Genomic DNA, 20735 nt, shown 5'->3' on the forward strand with positions numbered 1-20735 from the left:
TGGGGAGAGGATTGGAGAGAGGATTGGAGAGAGGATCGGAGAGAGGATTGGAGAGAGGATTGGAGAGAGGATCGGGGAGAGGATCGGCGAGATGATCGGGGATAGGATCGGGGAGAGGATTGGGGAGAGGATTGGGGAGAGGATTGGAGAGAGGATTGGGGATAGGATTGGGGAGAGGATTGGAGAGAGGATTGGGGAGAGGATTGGAGAGAGGATCGGAGAGAGGATTGGGGAGAGGATTGGGGAGAGGATTGGAGAGAGGATTGGGGAGAGGATTGGGGAGAGGATCGGAGAGAGGATCGGGGAGAGGATCGGAGAGAGGATCGGAGAGAGGATCGGAGAGAGGATCGGGGAGAGGATTGGGGAGAGGATCGGAGAGAGGATTGGAGAGAGGATCGGAGAGAGGATCGGGGAGAGGATCGGAGAGAGGATTGGAGAGAGGATTGGAGAGAGGATCGGGGAGAGGATCGGCGAGATGATCGGGGATAGGATCGGGGAGAGGATTGGGGAGAGGATTGGGGAGAGGATTGGGGAGAGGATTGGGGAAAGGATTGGAGAGAGGATAGGGGAGAGGATTGGAGAGAGGATTGGGGAAAGGATTGGAGAGAGGATTGAGGAGAGGATTGGGGAGAGGATTGGGGAAAGGATTGGAGAGAGGATAGGGGAGAGGATTGGAGAGAGGATTGGGGAGAGGATTGGAGAGAGGATTGGGGAGAGGATTGGGGAGAGGATTGGGGAAAGGATTGGAGAGAGGATTGGGGAGAGGATTGGGGAGAGGATTGGGGAGAGGATTGGGGAGAGGATTGGGGAAAGGATTGGAGAGAGGATAGGGGAGAGGATTGGAGAGAGGATTGGGGAAAGGATTGGAGAGAGGATTGAGGAGAGGATTGGGGAGAGGATTGGGGAAAGGATTGGAGAGAGGATTGAGGAGAGGATTGGGGAGAGGATTGGAGAGAGGATTGGGGAGAGGATTGGAGAGAGGATTGGAGAGAGGATTGGGGAAAGGATTGGAGAGAGGATTGGGGAGAGGATTGGGGAGAGGATTGGAGAGAGGATTGGGGAAAGGATTGGGGAAAGGATTGGAGAGAGGATTGGGGAGAGGATTGGGGAGAGGATTGGGGAGAGGATTGGGGAGAGGATTGGGGAAAGGATTGGAGAGAGGATTGGGGAAAGGATTGGAGAGAGGATTGAGGAGAGAATTGGGGAGAGGATTGGAGAGAGGATTGGGGAGAGGATTGGAGAGAGGATTGGAGAGAGGATTGGAGAGAGGATTGGAGAGAGGATTGGAGAGAGGATTGGAGAGAGGATTGGGGAGAGGATTGGGGAAAGGATTGGAGAGAGGATTGGGGAAAGGATTGGAGAGAGGATTGAGGAGAGGATTGGGGAGAGGATTGGGGAGAGGATTGGGGAGAGGATTGGGGAGAGGATTGGAGAGAGGATTGGAGAGAGGATTGGGGAGAGGATTGGAGAGAGGATTGGGGACAGGATTGGAGAGAGGATTGGAGAGAGGATTGGAGAGAGGATTGGGGAGAGGATTGAGGAGAGGATTGGGGAGAGGATTGGGGAGAGGATTGGGGACAGGATTGGAGAGAGGATTGGGGAGAGGATTGGAGAGAGGATTGGGGAAAGGATTGGAGAGAGGATTGAGGAGAGGATTGGGGAGAGGATTGGGGAGAGGATTGGGGAGAGGATTGGGGAAAGGATTGGAGAGAGGATTGGGGAGAGGATTGGGGAGAGGATTGGGGAGAGGATTGGGGAGAGGATTGGAGAGAGGATTGGGGAGAGGATTGGGGAGAGGATTGGGGAGAGGATTGGGGAAAGGATTGGAGAGAGGATTGGGGAGAGGATTGGGGAAAGGATTGGAGAGAGGATTGAGGAGAGGATTGGAGAGAGGATTGGAGAGAGGATTGGGGAGAGGATTGAGGAGAGGATTGGGGAGAGGATTGGAGAGAGGATTGGGGAGAGGATTGGGGAAAGGATTGGAGAGAGGATTGAGGAGAGGATTGGAGAGAGGATTGGAGAGAGGATTGGGGAGAGGATTGGGGAGAGGATTGGAGAGAGGATTGGAGAGAGGATTGGGGAGAGGATTGGGGAGAGGATTGGGGAGAGGATTGGGGAGAGGATTGGAGAGAGGATTGGAGAGAGGATTGGGGAGAGGATTGGGGAGAGGATTGGGGAGAGGATTGGGGAGAGGATTGGGGAAAGGATTGGAGAGAGGATTGGGGAAAGGATTGGAGAGAGGATTGAGGAGAGGATTGGGGAGAGGATTGGGGAGAGGATTGGAGAGAGGATTGAGGAGAGGATTGGGGAGAGGATTGGGGAGAGGATTGGGGAGAGGATTGGAGAGAGGATTGGGGAGAGGATTGGGGGGAGGATTGGAGAGAGGATTGGAGAGAGGATTGGAGAGAGGATTGGAGAGAGGATTGGGGAGAGGATTGGAGAGAGAATTGGAGAGAGGATTGGAGAGAGGATTGGGGAGAGGATTGGAGAGAGGATTGGGGAGAGGATTGGAGAGAGGATTGGGGAGAGGATTGGGGAGAGGATTGGAGAGAGGTTTGGGGAGAGGATTGGGGAAAGGATTGGGGAGAGGATTGGGGAGAGGATTGGGGAGAGGATTGGGGAGAGGATTGGAGAGAGAATTGGAGAGAGGATTGGGGAGAGGATTGGAGAGAGAATTGGAGAGAGGATTGGAGAGAGGATTGGGGAGAGGATTGGAGAGAGGATTGGGGAGTGGATTGGAGAGAGGATTGGGGAGAGGATTGGGGAAAGGATTGGGGAGAGGATTGGGGAGAGGATTGGGGAGAGGATTGGGGAGAGGATTGGAGAGAGAATTGGAGAGAGGATTGGGGAGAGGATTGGAGAGAGAATTGGAGAGAGGATTGGAGAGAGGATTGGAGAGAGGATTGGGTAGAGGATTGGGGAGAAGTTTGGAGAGAGGATTGGGGAGAGGATTGGAGAGAGGATTGGAGAGAGGATTGGGGAGAGGATTGGGGAGAGGATTGGAGAGAGGATTGGAGAGAGGATTGGGGAGAGGATTGGAGAGAGGATTGGAGAGAGGATCGGAGAAAGGATCGGAGAGAGGATTGGGGAGAGGATTGGAGAGGATTGGGGAGAGGATTGGAGAGAGGATTGGGGAGAGGATCGGAGAGAGGATTGGAGAGAGGATCGGAGAGAGGATCGGGGAGAAGATGGGGGAGAGGATTGGGGAGAGGATTGGAGAGAGGATTGGGGAGAGGATTGGGGAGAGGATCGGAGAGAGGATTGGGGAGAGGATCGAAGAGAGGATTGGGGAGAGGATCGGAGAGAGGATTGGAGAGAGGATGGGGGAGAGGATTGGGGAGAGGATTGGAGAGAGGATTGGGGAGAGGATTGGGGAGAGGATCGGAGAGAGGATTGGAGAGAGGATCGGAGAGAGGATTGGGGAGAGGATTGGGGAGAGGATTGGAGAGAGGATTGGGGAGAGGATTGGGGAGAGGATTGGAGAGAGGATTGGGGAGAGGATTGGGGAGAGGATCGGAGAGAGGATCGGGGAGAGGATCGGAGAGAGGATTGGAGAGAGGATCGGAGAGAGGATAGGGTAGAGGATTGGGGAGAGGATTGGAGAGAGGATTGGGGAGAGGATTGGGGAGAGGATTGGGGAGAGGATTGGAGAGAGGATCGGGGAGAGGATTGGGGAGAGGATTGGGGAGAGGATTGGAGAGAGGATTGGGGAGAGGATTGGGGAGAGGATTGGGGAGAGGATTGGAGAGAGGATCGGGGAGAGGATTGGGGAGAGGATTGGAGAGAGGATTGGGGAGAGGATTGGGGAGAGGATTGGGGAGAGGATTGGAGAGAGGATTGGGGAGAGGATTGGGGAGAGGATTGGGGAGAGGATTGGAGAGAGGATCGGGGAGAGGATCGGAGAGAGGATCGGGGAGAGGATGGGGGAGAGGATTGGGGAGAGGATTGGAGAGAGGATTGGGGAGAGGATTGGAGAGAGGATTGGGGAGAGGATTGGGGAGAGGATTGGAGAGAGGATTGGGGAGAGGATTGGAGAGAGGATTGGGGAGAGGATTGGGGAGAGGATTGGAGAGAGGATCGGAGAGAGGATCGGAGAGAGGATCGGGGAGAGGATCGGGGAGAGGATCGGGGAGAGGATCGGAGAGAGGATCGAGGAGAGGATCGGGGAGAGGATTGGGGAGAGGATTGGAGAGAGGATTGGGGAGAGGATTGGGGAGAGGATTGGGGAAAGGATTGGAGAGAGGATTGGGGAGAGGATTGAGGAGAGGATTGGGGAGAGGATTGGAGAGAGGATTGGGGAGAGGATTGGGGAGAGGATTGGGGGAGGATTGGAGAGAGGATTGGAGAGAGGATTGGAGAGAGGATTGGAGAGAGGATTGGGGAGAGGATTGGGGAGAGGATTGGGGAGAGGATTGAGGAGAGGATTGGAGAGAGGATTGGGGAGAGGATTGGAGAGAGGATTGGGGAGAGGATTGGGGAGAGGATTGGGGAGAGGATTGGAGAGAGGATTGGGGAGAGGATTGGGGAAAGGATTGGGGAGAGGATTGGGGAGAGGATTGGGGAGAGGATTGGGGAGAGGATTGGAGAGAGAATTGGAGAGAGGATTGGAGAGAGGATTGGAGAGAGGATTGGGGAGAGGATTGGGGAGAGGATTGGAGAGAGGATTGGGGAGAGGATTGGAGAGAGGATTGGAGAGAGGATTGGAGAGAGGATTGGAGAGAGGATTGGGGAGAGGATTGGAGAGAGGATTGGAGAGAGGATTGGAGAGAGGATTGGAGAGAGGATTGGGGAGAGGATTGGAGAGAGGATTGGAGAGAGGATTGGGGAGAGGATTGGGGAGAGGATTGGAGAGAGGATTGGGGAGAGGATTGGAGAGAGGATTGGGGAGAGGATTGGGGAGAGGATTGGGGAGAGGATTGGAGAGAGGATTGGGGAGAGGATTGGGGAGAGGATTGGAGAGAGGATTGGGGAGAGGATTGGAGAGAGGATTGGGGAGAGGATTGGGGAGAGGATTGGAGAGAGGATTGGGGAGAGGATCGGGGAGAGGATCGGAGAGAGGATCGGGGAGAGGATGGGGGAGAGGATTGGGGAGAGGATTGGAGAGAGGATTGGGGAGAGGATTGGAGAGAGGATTGGGGAGAGGATTGGAGAGAGGATTGGGGAGAGGATTGGAGAGAGGATTGGGGAGAGGATTGGAGAGAGGATTGGGGAGAGGATTGGGGAGAGGATTGGGGAGAGGATTGGGGAGAGGATTGGGGAGAGGATTGGGGAGAGGATTGGAGAGAGGATTGGAGAGAGGATTGGGGAGAGGATTGGAGAGAGGATTGGGGAGAGGATTGAGGAGAGGATTGGGGAGAGGATCGGAGAGAGGATTGGAGAGAGGATTGGAGAGAGGATTGGGGAGAGGATTGGAGAGAGGATTGGGAAGTGGATTGGGGAGAGGATTGGAGAGGATTGGGGAGAAGATTGGAGAGAGGATCGGAGAGAGGATCTGGGAGAGGATGGGGGAGAGGATTGGGGAGAGGATTGGAGAGAGGATTGGGGAGAGGATTGGGGAGAGGATCGGAGAGAGGATTGGGGAGAGGATTGGGGAGAGGATCGGAGAGAGGATTGGAGAGAGGATTGGGGAGAGGATTGGAGAGAGGATTGGAGAGAGGATTGGGGAGAGGATTGGGGAGAGGATTGGAGAGAGGATTGGGGAGAGGATTGGGGAGAGGATTGGGGAGAGGATTGGAGAGAGGATTGGGGAGAGGATTGGGGAGAGGATTGGAGAGAGGATTGGGAAGAGGATTGGGGAGAGGATTGGAGAGGATTGGGGAGAGGATCGGAGAGAGGATTGGGGAGAGGATCGGAGAGAGGATTGGAGAGAGGATTGGGGAGAGGATTGGAGAGAGGATTGGAGAGAGGATCGGAGAGAGGATTGGGGAGAGGATTGGGGAGAGGATTGGAGAGAGGATTGGGGATAGGATTGGGGAGAGGATTGGAGAGAGGATTGGGGAGAGGATTGGAGAGAGGATCGGAGAGAGAATTGGGGAGAGGATTGGGGAGAGGATTGGAGAGAGGATTGGGGAGAGGATTGGGGAGAGGATCGGAGAGAGGATCGGGGAGAGGATCGGAGAGAGGATCGGAGAGAGGATCGGGGAGAGGATTGGGGAGAGGATCGGAGAGAGGATTGGAGAGAGGATCGGAGAGAGGATCGGGGAGAGGATCGGAGAGAGGATCGGGGATAGGATCGGGGAGAGGATTGGGGAGAGGATTGGGGAGAGGATTGGGGAGAGGATTGGGGAAAGGATTGGAGAGAGGATAGGGGAGAGGATTGGAGAGAGGATTGGGGAAAGGATTGGAGAGAGGATTGAGGAGAGGATTGGGGAGAGGATTGGGGAAAGGATTGGAGAGAGGATAGGGGAGAGGATTGGAGAGAGGATTGGGGAGAGGATTGGAGAGAGGATTGGGGAGAGGATTGGGGAGAGGATTGGGGAAAGGATTGGAGAGAGGATTGGGGAGAGGATTGGGGAGAGGATTGGGGAGAGGATTGGGGAGAGGATTGGGGAAAGGATTGGAGAGAGGATAGGGGAGAGGATTGGAGAGAGGATTGGGGAAAGGATTGGAGAGAGGATTGAGGAGAGGATTGGGGAGAGGATTGGGGAAAGGATTGGAGAGAGGATTGAGGAGAGGATTGGGGAGAGGATTGGAGAGAGGATTGGGGAGAGGATTGGAGAGAGGATTGGAGAGAGGATTGGGGAAAGGATTGGAGAGAGGATTGGGGAGAGGATTGGGGAGAGGATTGGAGAGAGGATTGGGGAAAGGATTGGGGAAAGGATTGGAGAGAGGATTGGGGAGAGGATTGGGGAGAGGATTGGGGAGAGGATTGGGGAGAGGATTGGGGAAAGGATTGGAGAGAGGATTGGGGAAAGGATTGGAGAGAGGATTGAGGAGAGAATTGGGGAGAGGATTGGAGAGAGGATTGGGGAGAGGATTGGAGAGAGGATTGGAGAGAGGATTGGAGAGAGGATTGGAGAGAGGATTGGAGAGAGGATTGGGGAGAGGATTGGGGAAAGGATTGGAGAGAGGATTGGGGAAAGGATTGGAGAGAGGATTGAGGAGAGGATTGGGGAGAGGATTGGGGAGAGGATTGGGGAGAGGATTGGGGAGAGGATTGGAGAGAGGATTGGAGAGAGGATTGGGGAGAGGATTGGAGAGAGGATTGGGGACAGGATTGGAGAGAGGATTGGAGAGAGGATTGGAGAGAGGATTGGGGAGAGGATTGAGGAGAGGATTGGGGAGAGGATTGGGGACAGGATTGGAGAGAGGATTGGGGAGAGGATTGGAGAGAGGATTGGGGGAAGGATTGGAGAGAGGATTGAGGAGAGGATTGGGGAGAGGATTGGGGAGAGGATTGGGGAGAGGATTGGGGAAAGGATTGGAGAGAGGATTGGGGAGAGGATTGGGGAGAGGATTGGGGAGAGGATTGGGGAGAGGATTGGAGAGAGGATTGGGGAGAGGATTGGGGAGAGGATTGGGGAGAGGATTGGGGAAAGGATTGGAGAGAGGATTGGGGAGAGGATTGGGGAAGGATTGGAGAGAGGATTGAGGAGAGGATTGGAGAGAGGATTGGAGAGAGGATTGGGAGAGGATTGAGGGAGGATTGGGGAGAGGATTGGAGAGAGGATTGGGGAGAGGATTGGGGAAGGATTGGAGAGAGGATTGAGGAGAGGATTGGAGAGAGGATTGGAGAGAGGATTGGGGAGAGGATTGGGGAGAGGATTGGAGAGAGGATTGGAGAGAGGATTGGGGAGAGGATTGGGGAGAGGATTGGGGAGAGGATTGGGGAGAGGATTGGAGAGAGGATTGGAGAGAGGATTGGGGAGAGGATTGGGGAGTGGATTGGGGAGAGGATTGGGGAGAGGTTTGGGGAAGGATTGGAGAGAGGATTGGGGAAGGATTGGAGAGAGGATTGAGGAGAGGATTGGGGGTGTGGTTGGGGTGAGGTTTGGAGAGGGATTGAGGAGAGGATTGGGGTGAGGATTGGGGAGAGGATTGGGGAGTGGATTGGAGGGGATTGGGGAGAGGATTGGGGGAGGTTTGGGAGTGGATTGGAGTGAGGATTGGAGAGAGGATTGGGAGAGGTTTGGGAGAGGATTGGAGAGAGTTGGAGAGGATTGGAGAGAGGATTGGGGAGAGGATGGGAGAGGATTGGGGGAGGGTTGGAGAGTGATTGGGGAGAGGTTGGGGTGAGGTTGGTGAGAGGTTTGGGGAGTGGATTGGGGAAGGATTGGGGAGAGGTTTGGGGAGAGGATTGGGGAGAGGATTGGGGAGAGGATTGGAGAGAGAATTGGAGAGAGGATTGGGGAGAGGATTGGAGAGAGAATTGGAGAGAGGATTGGAGAGAGGATTGGAGAGAGGATTGGGTAGAGGATTGGGGAGAAGTTTGGAGAGAGGATTGGGGAGAGGATTGGAGAGAGGATTGGAGAGAGGATTGGGGAGAGGATTGGGGAGAGGATTGGAGAGAGGATTGGAGAGAGGATTGGGGAGAGGATTGGAGAGAGGATTGGAGAGAGGATCGGAGAAAGGATCGGAGAGAGGATTGGGGAGAGGATTGGAGAGGATTGGGGAGAGGATTGGAGAGAGGATTGGGGAGAGGATCGGAGAGAGGATTGGAGAGAGGATCGGAGAGAGGATCGGGGAGAAGATGGGGGAGAGGATTGGGGAGAGGATTGGAGAGAGGATTGGGGAGAGGATTGGGGAGAGGATCGGAGAGAGGATTGGGGAGAGGATCGAAGAGAGGATTGGGGAGAGGATCGGAGAGAGGATTGGAGAGAGGATGGGGGAGAGGATTGGGGAGAGGATTGGAGAGAGGATTGGGGAGAGGATTGGGGAGAGGATCGGAGAGAGGATTGGAGAGAGGATCGGAGAGAGGATTGGGGAGAGGATTGGGGAGAGGATTGGAGAGAGGATTGGGGAGAGGATTGGGGAGAGGATTGGAGAGAGGATTGGGGAGAGGATTGGGGAGAGGATCGGAGAGAGGATCGGGGAGAGGATCGGAGAGAGGATTGGAGAGAGGATCGGAGAGAGGATAGGGTAGAGGATTGGGGAGAGGATTGGAGAGAGGATTGGGGAGAGGATTGGGGAGAGGATTGGGGAGAGGATTGGAGAGAGGATCGGGGAGAGGATTGGGGAGAGGATTGGGGAGAGGATCGGAGAGAGGATCGGGGAGAGGATTGGGGAGAGGATTGGCGAGAGGATTGGAGAGAGGATCGGGGAGAGGATCGGAGAGAGGATCGGGGAGAGGATTGGGGAGAGGATTGGGGAGAGGATTGGAGAGAGGATTGGGGAGAGGATTGGGGAGAGGATTGGGGAGAGGATTGGAGAGAGGATCGGGGAGAGGATCGGAGAGAGGATCGGGGAGAGGATGGGGGAGAGGATTGGGGAGAGGATTGGAGAGAGGATTGGGGAGAGGATTGGAGAGAGGATTGGGGAGAGGATTGGGGAGAGGATTGGAGAGAGGATTGGGGAGAGGATTGGAGAGAGGATTGGGGAGAGGATTGGGGAGAGGATTGGAGAGAGGATCGGAGAGAGGATCGGAGAGAGGATCGGGGAGAGGATGGGGGAGAGGATTGGGGAGAGGATTGGAGAGAGGATTGGGGAGAGGATTGGAGAGAGGATCGGGGAGAGGATCGGGGAGAGGATCGGGGAGAGGATCGGAGAGAGGATCGAGGAGAGGATCGGGGAGAGGATTGGGGAGAGGATTGGAGAGAGGATTGGGGAGAGGATTGGGGAGAGGATTGGGGAAAGGATTGGAGAGAGGATTGGGGAGAGGATTGAGGAGAGGATTGGGGAGAGGATTGGAGAGAGGATTGGGGAGAGGATTGGGGAGAGGATTGGGGGGAGGATTGGAGAGAGGATTGGAGAGAGGATTGGAGAGAGGATTGGGGAGAGGATTGGGGAGAGGATTGGGGAGAGGATTGGGGAGAGGATTGAGGAGAGGATTGGAGAGAGGATTGGGGAGAGGATTGGAGAGAGGATTGGGGAGAGGATTGGGGAGAGGATTGGGGAGAGGATTGGAGAGAGGATTGGGGAGAGGATTGGGGAAAGGATTGGGGAGAGGATTGGGGAGAGGATTGGGGAGAGGATTGGGGAGAGGATTGGAGAGAGAATTGGAGAGAGGATTGGAGAGAGGATTGGAGAGAGGATTGGGGAGAGGATTGGAGAGAGGATTGGAGAGAGGATTGGAGAGAGGATTGGAGAGAGGATTGGGGAGAGGATTGGAGAGAGGATTGGAGAGAGGATTGGGGAGAGGATTGGAGAGAGGATTGGGGAGAGGATTGGAGAGAGGATTGGGGAGAGGATTGGGGAGAGGATTGGAGAGAGGATTGGGGAGAGGATTGGGGAGAGGATTGGAGAGAGGATTGGAGAGAGGATTGGAGAGAGGATTGGGGAGAGGATTGGGGAGAGGATTGGGGAGAGGATTGGAGAGAGGATTGGAGAGAGGATTGGGGAGAGGATTGGAGAGAGGATTGGGGAGAGGATTGGAGAGAGGATTGGGGAGAGGATTGGAGAGAGGATTGGGGAGAGGATTGGGGAGAGGATTGAGGAGAGGATTGGAGAAAGGATTGGGGAGAGGATTGGGGAGAGGATTGGGGAGAGGATTGAGGAGAGGATTGGAGAGAGGATTGGGAAACGGTTGATAATGAGCAAAGGCCGACTAGCACTCCCATCCCGCTCTTTCCCATCGGCTGTCTGCCTTCCGACAATCCTGTTATTTCTGAGTCGCGGGAGCTGTGATTGGGTGGGTGGGTGGGCCGTGATCATTGTGATCATGTCAGCGGACTCTCATTGGGTCAGATATCCCCTGTACCACAGCAGGCCGCCTCAGTTGGGTTTACCAACCTATAACATCACAAACTGGTCAAAGACATTCCCAGACTCCCTGGTGGAGGTCATATCTCTCTGTCTCTGTCTGCCTGTCTCTCTTTTTCTCTGTCTCTCTCTGTCTCTCTCTTGCTGTCTGTCTCCCTGTCTCTGAATCTCCCTGCCTTCCTCTCTCTATTGATCTCTCTCTCTCTCTCTTTCTGTCTCTCTCTTGCTGCCTCTATCATTCTCTGTCTCTCTCTCTTTGTCTCTCTGTTTCCCTGTCTCTGTCTCTATCGATCTCTCTCTCTCTCTCTCTTTCTGTCTCTCGTTTGCTGCCTCTATCATTCTCTGTCTCTCTCTCTTTGTCTCCCTGTCTCTGTATCTTTCTGTGTCTTTCTCCCTGCCACTCGTACTCTCTTGCTCCATCTCTCTTTCAGTATCTAACTCTTTTTCTCCAACCATCTCATGGTCTGTCTTTTTCTCTATCTCTTGTGTCCCAACTTAGCTCGTCTCTCAGACCCTTCGATGACTTTATTTGTCATATATTTATCCCGCTCCCTCTTTAACTTACCGATACTGTCTCCCCAGGTCAGTCTGTGTCTCTGTGGAAAGTAACTCAATGTAATGATCCCAAAATGTCACAAACCTCATACAGAGGCCCCAAATACAGAGTCCCAAATCACAATCACAGGCTGCAGAACTCACCCTGCTCCATCTCCGCCAGCATCACCTCCGTCTCATCTGTCTCCGGAAGAACATTTCCACTCTCACCCTGAAAAGGGAAACAAAAAAATAAACGATCAAAGACCCTCCCTCAAATACCCTAACTCTCCCATTGAAACCCCTCCCTCTAATACCCTAACTCTCCCATCGAAACCCCTCCCTCTAATACCCTAACTATCCCATCGAAGCCCCTCCCTCTAATACCCTAACTCTCCCATCGAAACCCCTCCCTCTAATACCCTAACTCTCCCATCGAAACCCCTCCCTCTAATACCCTAACTATCCCATCGAAGCCCCTCCCTCTAATACCCTAACTGTCCCATCGAAACCCCTCCCTCTAATACCCTAACTCTCCCATCGAAACCCCTCCCTCAATTACCCTAACTCTCCCATCGAAACCCCTCCCTCTAATACCCTGACTCTCCCATCGAAACCCCTCCCTCAATTACCCTAACTCTCCCATCGAAACCCCTCCCTCTAATACCCTAACTATCCCATCGAAACCCCTCCCTCTAATGCCTTAACTCTCCCATCGAAACCCCTCCCTCAATTACCCTAACTCTCCCATCGAAACCCCTCCCTCAATTACCCTAACTCTCCCATCGAAACCCCTCCCTCTAATACCCTGACTCTCCCATCGAAACCCCTCCCTCAATTACCCTAACTATCCCATCGAAACCCCTCCCTCAATTACCCTAACTATCCCATCGAAACCCCTCCCTCTAATACCCTAACTCTCCCATCGAAACCCCTCCCTCAATTACCCTAACTATCCCATCGAAACCCCTCCCTCTAATACCCTAACTATCCCATCGAAGCCCCTCCCTCAATTACCCTAACTCTCCCATCGAAACCCCTCCCTCTATTACCCTAACTCTCCCATCGAAACCCCTCCCTCTAATACCCTAACTCTCCCATCGAAACCCCTCCCTCTATTACCCTAACTATCCCATCGAAACCCCTCCCTCTAATGCCTTAACTCTCCCATCGAAACCCCTCCCTCAATTACCCTAACTCTCCCATCGAAACCCCTCCCTCAATTACCCTGACTCTCCCATCGAAACCCCTCCCTCTATTACCCTAACTATCCCATCGAAGCCCCTCCCTCTAATACCCTAACTCTCCCATCGAAGCCCCTCCCTCTATTACCCTAAATCTCCCATCGAAACCCCTCCCTCTATTACCCTAAATCTCCCATCGAAACCCCTCCCTCTATTACCCTAAATTTCCCATCGAAACCCCTCCCTCTAATACCCTAACTCTCCCATTTAACCCCTCCCTCTGATAAGAACATAAGAAATACGAGCAGGAGTAGGCCAATCGGCCCCTCGAGCCTGCTCCGCCATTCAATAAGATCATGGCTGATCTGATCCCAACCACAAATCTAAATTCATGTCCAATTTCCTGCCCGCTCCCCGTAACCCCTAATTCCCTTTACTTCTAGGAAACTGTCTGTTTCTGTTTTAAATTTATTTAATGATGTAGCTTCCACAGCTTCCTGGGGCAGCAAATTCCACAGACCTACCACCCTCTGAGTGAAGAAGTTTCTCCTCATCTCAGTTTTGAAAGAGCAGCCCCTTATTCTAAGATTATGCCCCCTAGTTCTAGTTTCACCCATCCTTGGGAACATCCTTACCGCATCCACCCGATCAATCCCCTTCACAATCTTATATGTTTCAATAAGATCGCCTCTCATTCTTCTGAACTCCAATGAGTAGAGTCCCAATCTACTCAACCTCTCCTCATATGTCCGCCCCCTCATCCCCGGGATTAACCGAGTGAACCTTCTTTGTACTGCCTCGAGAGCAAGTATGTCTTTTCTTAAGTATGGAGACCAAAACTGTATGCAGTATTCCAGGTGCGGTCTCACCAATACCTTATATAACTGCAGCAATACCTCCCTGTTTTTATATTCTATCCCCCTAGCAATAAAAGCCAACATTCCGTTGGCCTTCTTGATCACCTGCTGCACCTGCATACTAACTTTTTGATTTTCTTGCACTAGGACCCCCAGATCCCTTTGTACTGCAGTACTTTCCAGTTTCTCGCCATTAAGATAAAAACTTGCTCTCTGATTTTTCCTGCCAAAGTGCATAACCTCACATTTTCCAATATTGTATTGCATCTGCCAAATCTCCGCCCACTCACCCAGCCTGTCGATATCCCCTTGTAGGTTTTTTATGTCCTCCTCACTCTCTACTTTCCCTCCAATCTTTGTATCATCTGCAAACTTTGATATAGATTGTAAAGAGTTGGGGACCCAGCACCGACCCCTGCGGAACACCACTGGCTACTGGTTGCCAGTCTGAGAATGAACCATTTATCCCAACTCTCTGCTTCCTGTTAGATAACCAATCCTCCACCCATGCCAGAATATTACCCCCAACTCTCCTATCGAAAACCCTCCCTCTAATACCCTGACTCTCCCATCAAAACCCCTCCCTCTAATACCCTAACTCTCCCATCGAAACCCCTCCCTCTAATACCCTAACTCTCCCATCGAAACCCCTCCCTCTATTACCCTAACACTCCCATCGAAACCCTCCCTGTAATATCCCAACTCTCCCATCGAAACCCCTCCCTCTAATACCCTAACTCTCCCATCGAAACCCCTCCCTCTATTACCCTAACTCTCCCATCAAAGCCCCTCCTCTATTACCCTAACTCTCCCATCGAAACCCCTCCCTCTCATACCCTAACTCTCCCATCGAAACCCCTCCCTCTATTACCCTGACTCTCCCATCAAAACCCCTCCCTCTAATACCCTAACTCTCCCATTGAAGCCCCTCCCTCTATTACCCTAACTCTCCCATCGAGACCCCTCCCTCTATTACCCTAACTCTCCCATCGAGACCCCTCCCTCTATTACCCTAACTCTCCAATCAAAACCCCTCCCTCTATTACCCTAACTCTCCCATGGAAGCCCCTCCCTCGATTACCCTAACTCTCCCATTGAAGCCCCTCCCTCTCGTTCCATTCTTACCAATCTAATTGTTCATCTTTTAGGCTTCTCGTCCTAATCCCAACACCATCACCTCTGGAGTCTTCCAAGAATCTACCCTTGGCCTCCTGCTCTTCATAGGAACATAGGAACAGGAGTAGGCCATTCAGCCCCTCGAGCTCGCTCCGCCATTTAATAAGATCATGGCTGATCTGTGATCTAACTCCATATACCTGCCTTTGGCCCATATCCCTTCATACCCTTGGTTGCCAAAAAGCTATCTATCTCAGATTTAAAATTAACAATTGAGCTAGTATCAATTGCCGTTTGCGGAAGAGAGTTCCAAACTTCTACCACCCTTTGTGTGTAGAAATGTTTTCTAATCTCGCTCCTGAAAGGTCTGGCTCTAATTTTTAGACTGAGTCCCCTACTCCTAGAATCCCCAACCAGCGGAAATAGTTTCTCTCTATCCACCCTATCTGTTCCCCTTAATATCTTATAAACTTCGATCAGATCACCCCTTAACCTTCAAAACTCCAGAGAATAGAACCCCAATTTGTGTAATCTCTCCTCGTAACTTAACCCTTGAAGTCCGGGTATCATTCTAGTAAACCTACGCTGCACTCCCTCCAAGGCCAATATGTCCTTCCGAAAGTGCGGTGCCCAGAACTGCTCACAGTACTCCAGGTGTGGTCTAACCAGGGTTTTGTAGAGCTGCAGCATAACTTCTGTCCCCTTGTACTCCAGTCCTCCAGATATAAAGGCCAGCATTCCATTAGCCTTATTGATTATTTTCTTCACCTGTTCATGACACGTCAATGATCTATGTACCTGAACCCCGAAGTCCCTTTGGACATCCACTGTTTTTAACTTTTTACCATTTAGAAAGTACCCTGTTCTATCCTTTTTTGGTCCAAAGTGGATGACCTCACATTTGTCTACATTGAATTCCATTTGCCACAGTTTTGCCCATTCACCTAATCTATCAATATCCCTTTGTAATTTTATGTTTTCATCTACACTGCTTACAATGCCACCAATCTTTGTGTCATCGGCAAACTTAGATATGAGACTTTCTATGCCTTCATCTAAGTCGTTAATAAATATTGTGAATAATTGAGGCCCCAAGACAGATCCCTGCGGGACTCCACTAGTCACATCCTGCCAATGTGAGTACCTACCCATTATCCCTACTCTCTGTCGCCTTTCGCTCAGCCAACTTCCTAACCAAGTCCGTACTTTTCCCTCGATTCCATGGGCTTCTATCTTAGCTAACAGTCTCTTATGTGGGACTTTATCAAATGCCTTCTGGATACAAATAACATCCATTGACATTCCCCTGTCCACTACTTTAATCACCTCTTCAAAAAATTCAATCAGGTTTGTCAGGCACGACCTACCTTTCACAAATCCATGCTGGCTCTCTCTGATTAACTGAAAATTCTCGAGGTGTTCAGTCACCCTATCCTTAATTATAGACTCCAGCATTTTCCCCACAACAGATGTTAGGCTAACTGGTCTATAATTCCCTGGTTTCCCTCTCTCTCCTTTCTTAAAAAGCGGAGTGACATGTGCAATTTTCCAATCTAGAGGGACAGTTCCTGAATCTAGGAAACTTTGAAAGATTATAGTTAGGGCATCTGCAATCTGCTCACCTACTTCCTTTAAAACCCTGGGATGGAAACCATCTGGTCCTGGGGATTTGTCACTCTTTAGTGTTATTATTTTCTTCATTACTGTTGTTTTACTTATGTTAATTTTATCAAGTCCCTGTCCCCAATTCAATATTAGTTTTCTTGGGATTTCTGGCATGCTATCCTCTTTTTCTACTGTAAATACTGACACAAAGTAATTGTTCAACATGTCCGCCATTTCCCCATTGTCAATGACAATAACCCCACTTTCAGTTTTTAAGGGGCCAACACTGCTCCTGACCACCCTCTTTTTCCTAATATAACTATAAAAGTTCTTCGTATTGGTTTTGATATCCCTTGCAAGTTTCTTTTCATACTCTCTTTTTGTAGCTCTTACTATCTGTTTTGTGACCCTTTGTTGATCTTTGTATCTTTCCCATTTGCCAGGATCTGAGCCATTTTTTGCCTTTTTGTATGCCCTTTCCTTACGTCTTTAGTTGTCCATGGCTGTTTTTTTTGTCAAGTAGAATTCTTGCCCCTCAGGGGTATAAACCAATTCTGTATCACATTAAATGTTTCTTTAAACATTTCCCACTGATCATCAGTCGTTTTACCCATTAACAGATTTGCCCTGTTTACTGTGGACAGTCTCTGTCTCATCCCATTGAAGTCGGCCTTACCCAAGTCTAGAATCTTAGCAGCTGATTCACTTTTTTCTCTTTCAAACACTACCTTGAACTCGATCATGTTATAATCACTATTGGATAGATGTTCACGTACAGTTAAGCTGTTAACTAAATCTGGTTCATTACTCATTACTAAATCTAGTATGGCTTGCCCCCTTTTTGCCTCTAGGACATACTGCTGGAGAAAACTATCCCGGACACACTCAAGAAATTCACTAGCTTTCTGACAGTTGCTAGTCTGCTTTTCCCAATCTATGTGAAGGTTAAAGTCCCCCATTAAGACCACTATGCTTTTGTTACATGCTTGTCTAATCTCCGCATTTATACAATCTGGCACTTCAGAGCTGCTGCCAGGGGTCCTATACACAACTCCCACTATAGTCTTAGATCCTTTCCTATTTCTCAATTCAACCCATAAGGTCTCTGTTGGCTGCTTACCTCTCGTTATATCCCTCTTTATCATTGAAGTGATTTCATCTCTCATCACTAAGGCTACTCCTCCCCCTCTTCCATTTTCCCTATCTCTCCTGTAGACCTTATAACCTGGTATATTTCGTTCCCAACCCTGACCATCCTGCAGCCATGTCTCAGTAATAGCTATCATGTCATACCCTCCAATTTGAATTTGAACCTGTAGTTCATTTAATTTATTCCTTATACTCCGTGCATTTGTATATAGAACTCTTAGTTGGGCCACACACCCTAGTCTGACCTTCAGCTTTGATGTTGGGTTAATCGCCTTACACCTTCTAGTTTTCACTTTTTCTGTCGTGTCTAAAGTACACTTTCTTTCCGCTGCTCTACGCTTTTCCCTTTCACTTGTTCTTAAACAACTATTTGTATTATTTTTATTGTAAATTTCCCCTGGGTCCTCCCCCCTCTTGCTGCTTTCAACATTACTCTCTTCTGACTCCCCGCTCAGGTTCCCATCTCCCTGCCACTCTAGTTTAAACTCTCCCCAACAGCAGAGCAAACCCCCCTGTGAGGATATTAGTCCCGGATCTGTTGAGGTGCAACCCGTCCGGCTTGTACAGGTCCCACCTTCCCTAGAATCGGTCCCAATTCCTCAGGAATTTAAATCCCCCCCTCCTGCACCAACCCTCCAGCCACGCATTCATCCTGTCTATTCTCCTATTCCTATACTCACTAACACGTGGCACTGGGAGTAATTCTAAGATTACTGCCCTTGAGGTCCTGCTTTTTAACTTATTTCCTAACTCCTTATATTCTGCTTGCAGGACCTCATCCCTCTTTTTACCTATGTCTTTGGTACCGATATGTACCACGACCTCTGGCTGTTCACCCTCCCCCTTCAGAATGTCCTACAGCCGCTCAGTGACATCCATGATCCTGGCACCAGGGAGGCAACATACCATCCTGGAATCACGTTTGTGGCCATAGAAATGCCTGTCTGCTCCCCGAACTATAGAATCCCCTATCACAATCGCTCTTCTGACCATTCTCCTATCAGCCCTCCCCCCATCACGCCCGGTACAGCTGAGCCACCCATGGTGCTCTGGTCTTGGCTCTGGCTGCACTCCCCAGAGGAACCCTCTCCCCCACCAGTACCCAGAACTGAATACTGGTTGGAGAGTGAGATGCCCTCAGGGGACTCCTGCACTACCTGCCTGGTCCTCCTTGTCTGTCTGGCGGTCACCCAGTCCCTCTCTGCCTGCACTCTCTTAATCTGCGGGGTGACCACCTCCTGAAACGTTGTTAGCTCTCCTATTGAAGCCCATCCTTTAAGGGCATTAAGGCCTCGATTTTGCGGTCCACGCCTGCACTGCGGAACAAATCGGGTGCAGTACACCCGCAGTCCAGGCTCAAGAATCTCATGGGTCCTGTGGGAAAACAAGGCCTTTGCAGGCTTCTAGCCTTCCAGCCTGCCCCTCTCAGAGTCTCAGATCTGAGGAGAGATTCACTCCTCTCGGGGCCTTTAATCTGACGGGAGCCAAACACAAGTCAGGAGTGTGATGGAATACTCTCCACTTGCCTGGATGAGTGCAGCTCCAACAACACTCAAGAAGCTCAACACCATTCAGGACATAGCAGCCCGCTTGATTGGCACCCCATCCACCACCCTAAACATTCACTCCCTTCACCACCGGCGCTCTGTGGCTGCAGTGTGTACCATCTACAGGATGCACTGCAGCAACTCGCCAAGGCTTCTTCGACAGCACCTCCCAAACCCACGACCTCTACCACCTAGAAGGACAAGAGCAGCAGGCACATGGGAACAACACCACCTGCACGTTCCCCTCCAAGTCACACACCATCCCGACTTGGAAATATATCGCCGTTCCTTCATCGTCGCTGGGTCAAAATCCTGGAACTCCCTTCCTAACAGCACTGTGGGAGAACCTTCACCACACGGACTGCAGCGGTTCAAGAAGGCGGCTCACCACCACCTTCTCAAGGGCAATTAGGGATGGGCAATAAATGCCGGCCTCGCCAGCGACGCCCACATCCCGTGAACGAAAAAAACTTACGGTCAATGGCAGTTTATTCTTGCTCCCCTCGATGCCTGAACTAACTCACCTCCTCATCGTCCTCCTCGAGCTCCTCAGGACCTCGACCGCTCTCTTGAATAGCTGCGGGTCCACACAGATCAAAACACAGGAACAATGTGAAGATTGTGGAAATGACAAGCATTTATAGAACCATAGAATCATAGAATGGTACAGCACAGAAGGGGTATATTCGGCCCATCGTGCCTGTGCCAGCTCTTTGAAAGAGCTATCCAATTAGTCCCACCCCCCTGCTCTTTCCCCATAGCACTGCAAATTTTCCTTCTTCAAGTATTTATCCATTTCCCCTTTTGAAAGTTATTATTGAATCTGCTTCCACCGCCCTTTCAGGCAGAGCATTCCAGATCATCACAACTCACTGCGTAAAAAAGTTTCTCCTCATCTCCCCTCTGGTTCTTTTGCCAATTATCTTTAATCTGTGTCCTCTGGTTACCTTCTGCCAATGGAAACAGTTTCTCCTTATTTACTGTATCAAAACCCTTCATGATTTTGAACACCTCGATCAAATCTCCCCTTAACCTTCTCTGCTCTAAGGAGAACAATCACAGCTTCTCCAGTCTCTCCACATAACTGAAGTCCCTCATCCCTGGTACCATTCCAGTAAATCTCCTCTGCACCCTCTCTAAGGCCTTGACATCCTTCCTAAAGTGCGGTGCCCAGAATTGAACACAATAATCCGGCTGAGGCCCAACCAGTGTTTTATAAAGGTTTAGTATAACTTCCTTGCTTTTGAACTCTATGCCTCTATTTATAAAGCCCAGGATCCCATATGCTTTTTTAACAGCCTTCTCAACCTGTCCTGACACCTTCAAAGATTTGTGTACACACATCCCCAGGTCTCTCTGTTCCCGCACTCCCTTTAAAATTGTACCATTTAGTTTATATTGCTTCTCCTCATTCTTCCTACCAAAATGTATCACTTCACACTTCTCTGCGTTAAATTGCATCTGCCACATGTCTGCCCATTTCACCAGTCTGTCTGTCCTCCTGAAGTCTGTTACTATCCTCCGCATTGTTTACTACATTTCCAAGTTTTGTATCATCTGCAAACTTTGAAATTATACCCTCTATACCTAAGTCCAGGTTATTAATAAATATCAAATAAATATCAAAAAGAACAGAGTTCCTAATACTGACCCCTGGGGAACACCACTGTAAACTTCCCTCCAGACTGAAAAACAACCGTTCACCACTACTCTCTGCTTTCTGTCCCTTAGCCAATTTTGTATCCACACTGCCACTGTCCCTTTAATTCCATGGACTTTAATTTTGCTAACAAGTCTATTATGTGGCACTTTATCAAATGCCTTTTGAAAGTCCATATACACAACATCAACCGTACTACCCTCATCAACCCTCTCCGTTACTTCAT

General features: G+C 50.7%; 1 protein-coding gene across 1 annotated transcript in view; it reads right to left on the minus strand.

Annotated features, from left to right (window-relative positions):
- Positions 1-19487, minus strand: part of shtn2 (shootin 2) — a 60531-nt gene extending 41044 nt beyond the window's left edge. The window contains exons 1-2 of the mRNA XM_067977308.1: positions 19374-19487; positions 11557-11623 (exon numbers count right to left, since the gene is read on the minus strand). Of these exons, the coding sequence (XP_067833409.1) occupies positions 11557-11623; positions 19374-19487 (181 nt within the window). The remainder of the gene's footprint in view (positions 1-11556; positions 11624-19373) is intronic.
- Positions 19488-20735: the final 1248 nt, after the last annotated feature.

This window comes from Heptranchias perlo, chromosome 1 (genome assembly GCF_035084215.1).
Source record: "Heptranchias perlo isolate sHepPer1 chromosome 1, sHepPer1.hap1, whole genome shotgun sequence".
Classification (NCBI taxonomy): Eukaryota; Metazoa; Chordata; class Chondrichthyes; order Hexanchiformes; family Hexanchidae; genus Heptranchias; species Heptranchias perlo.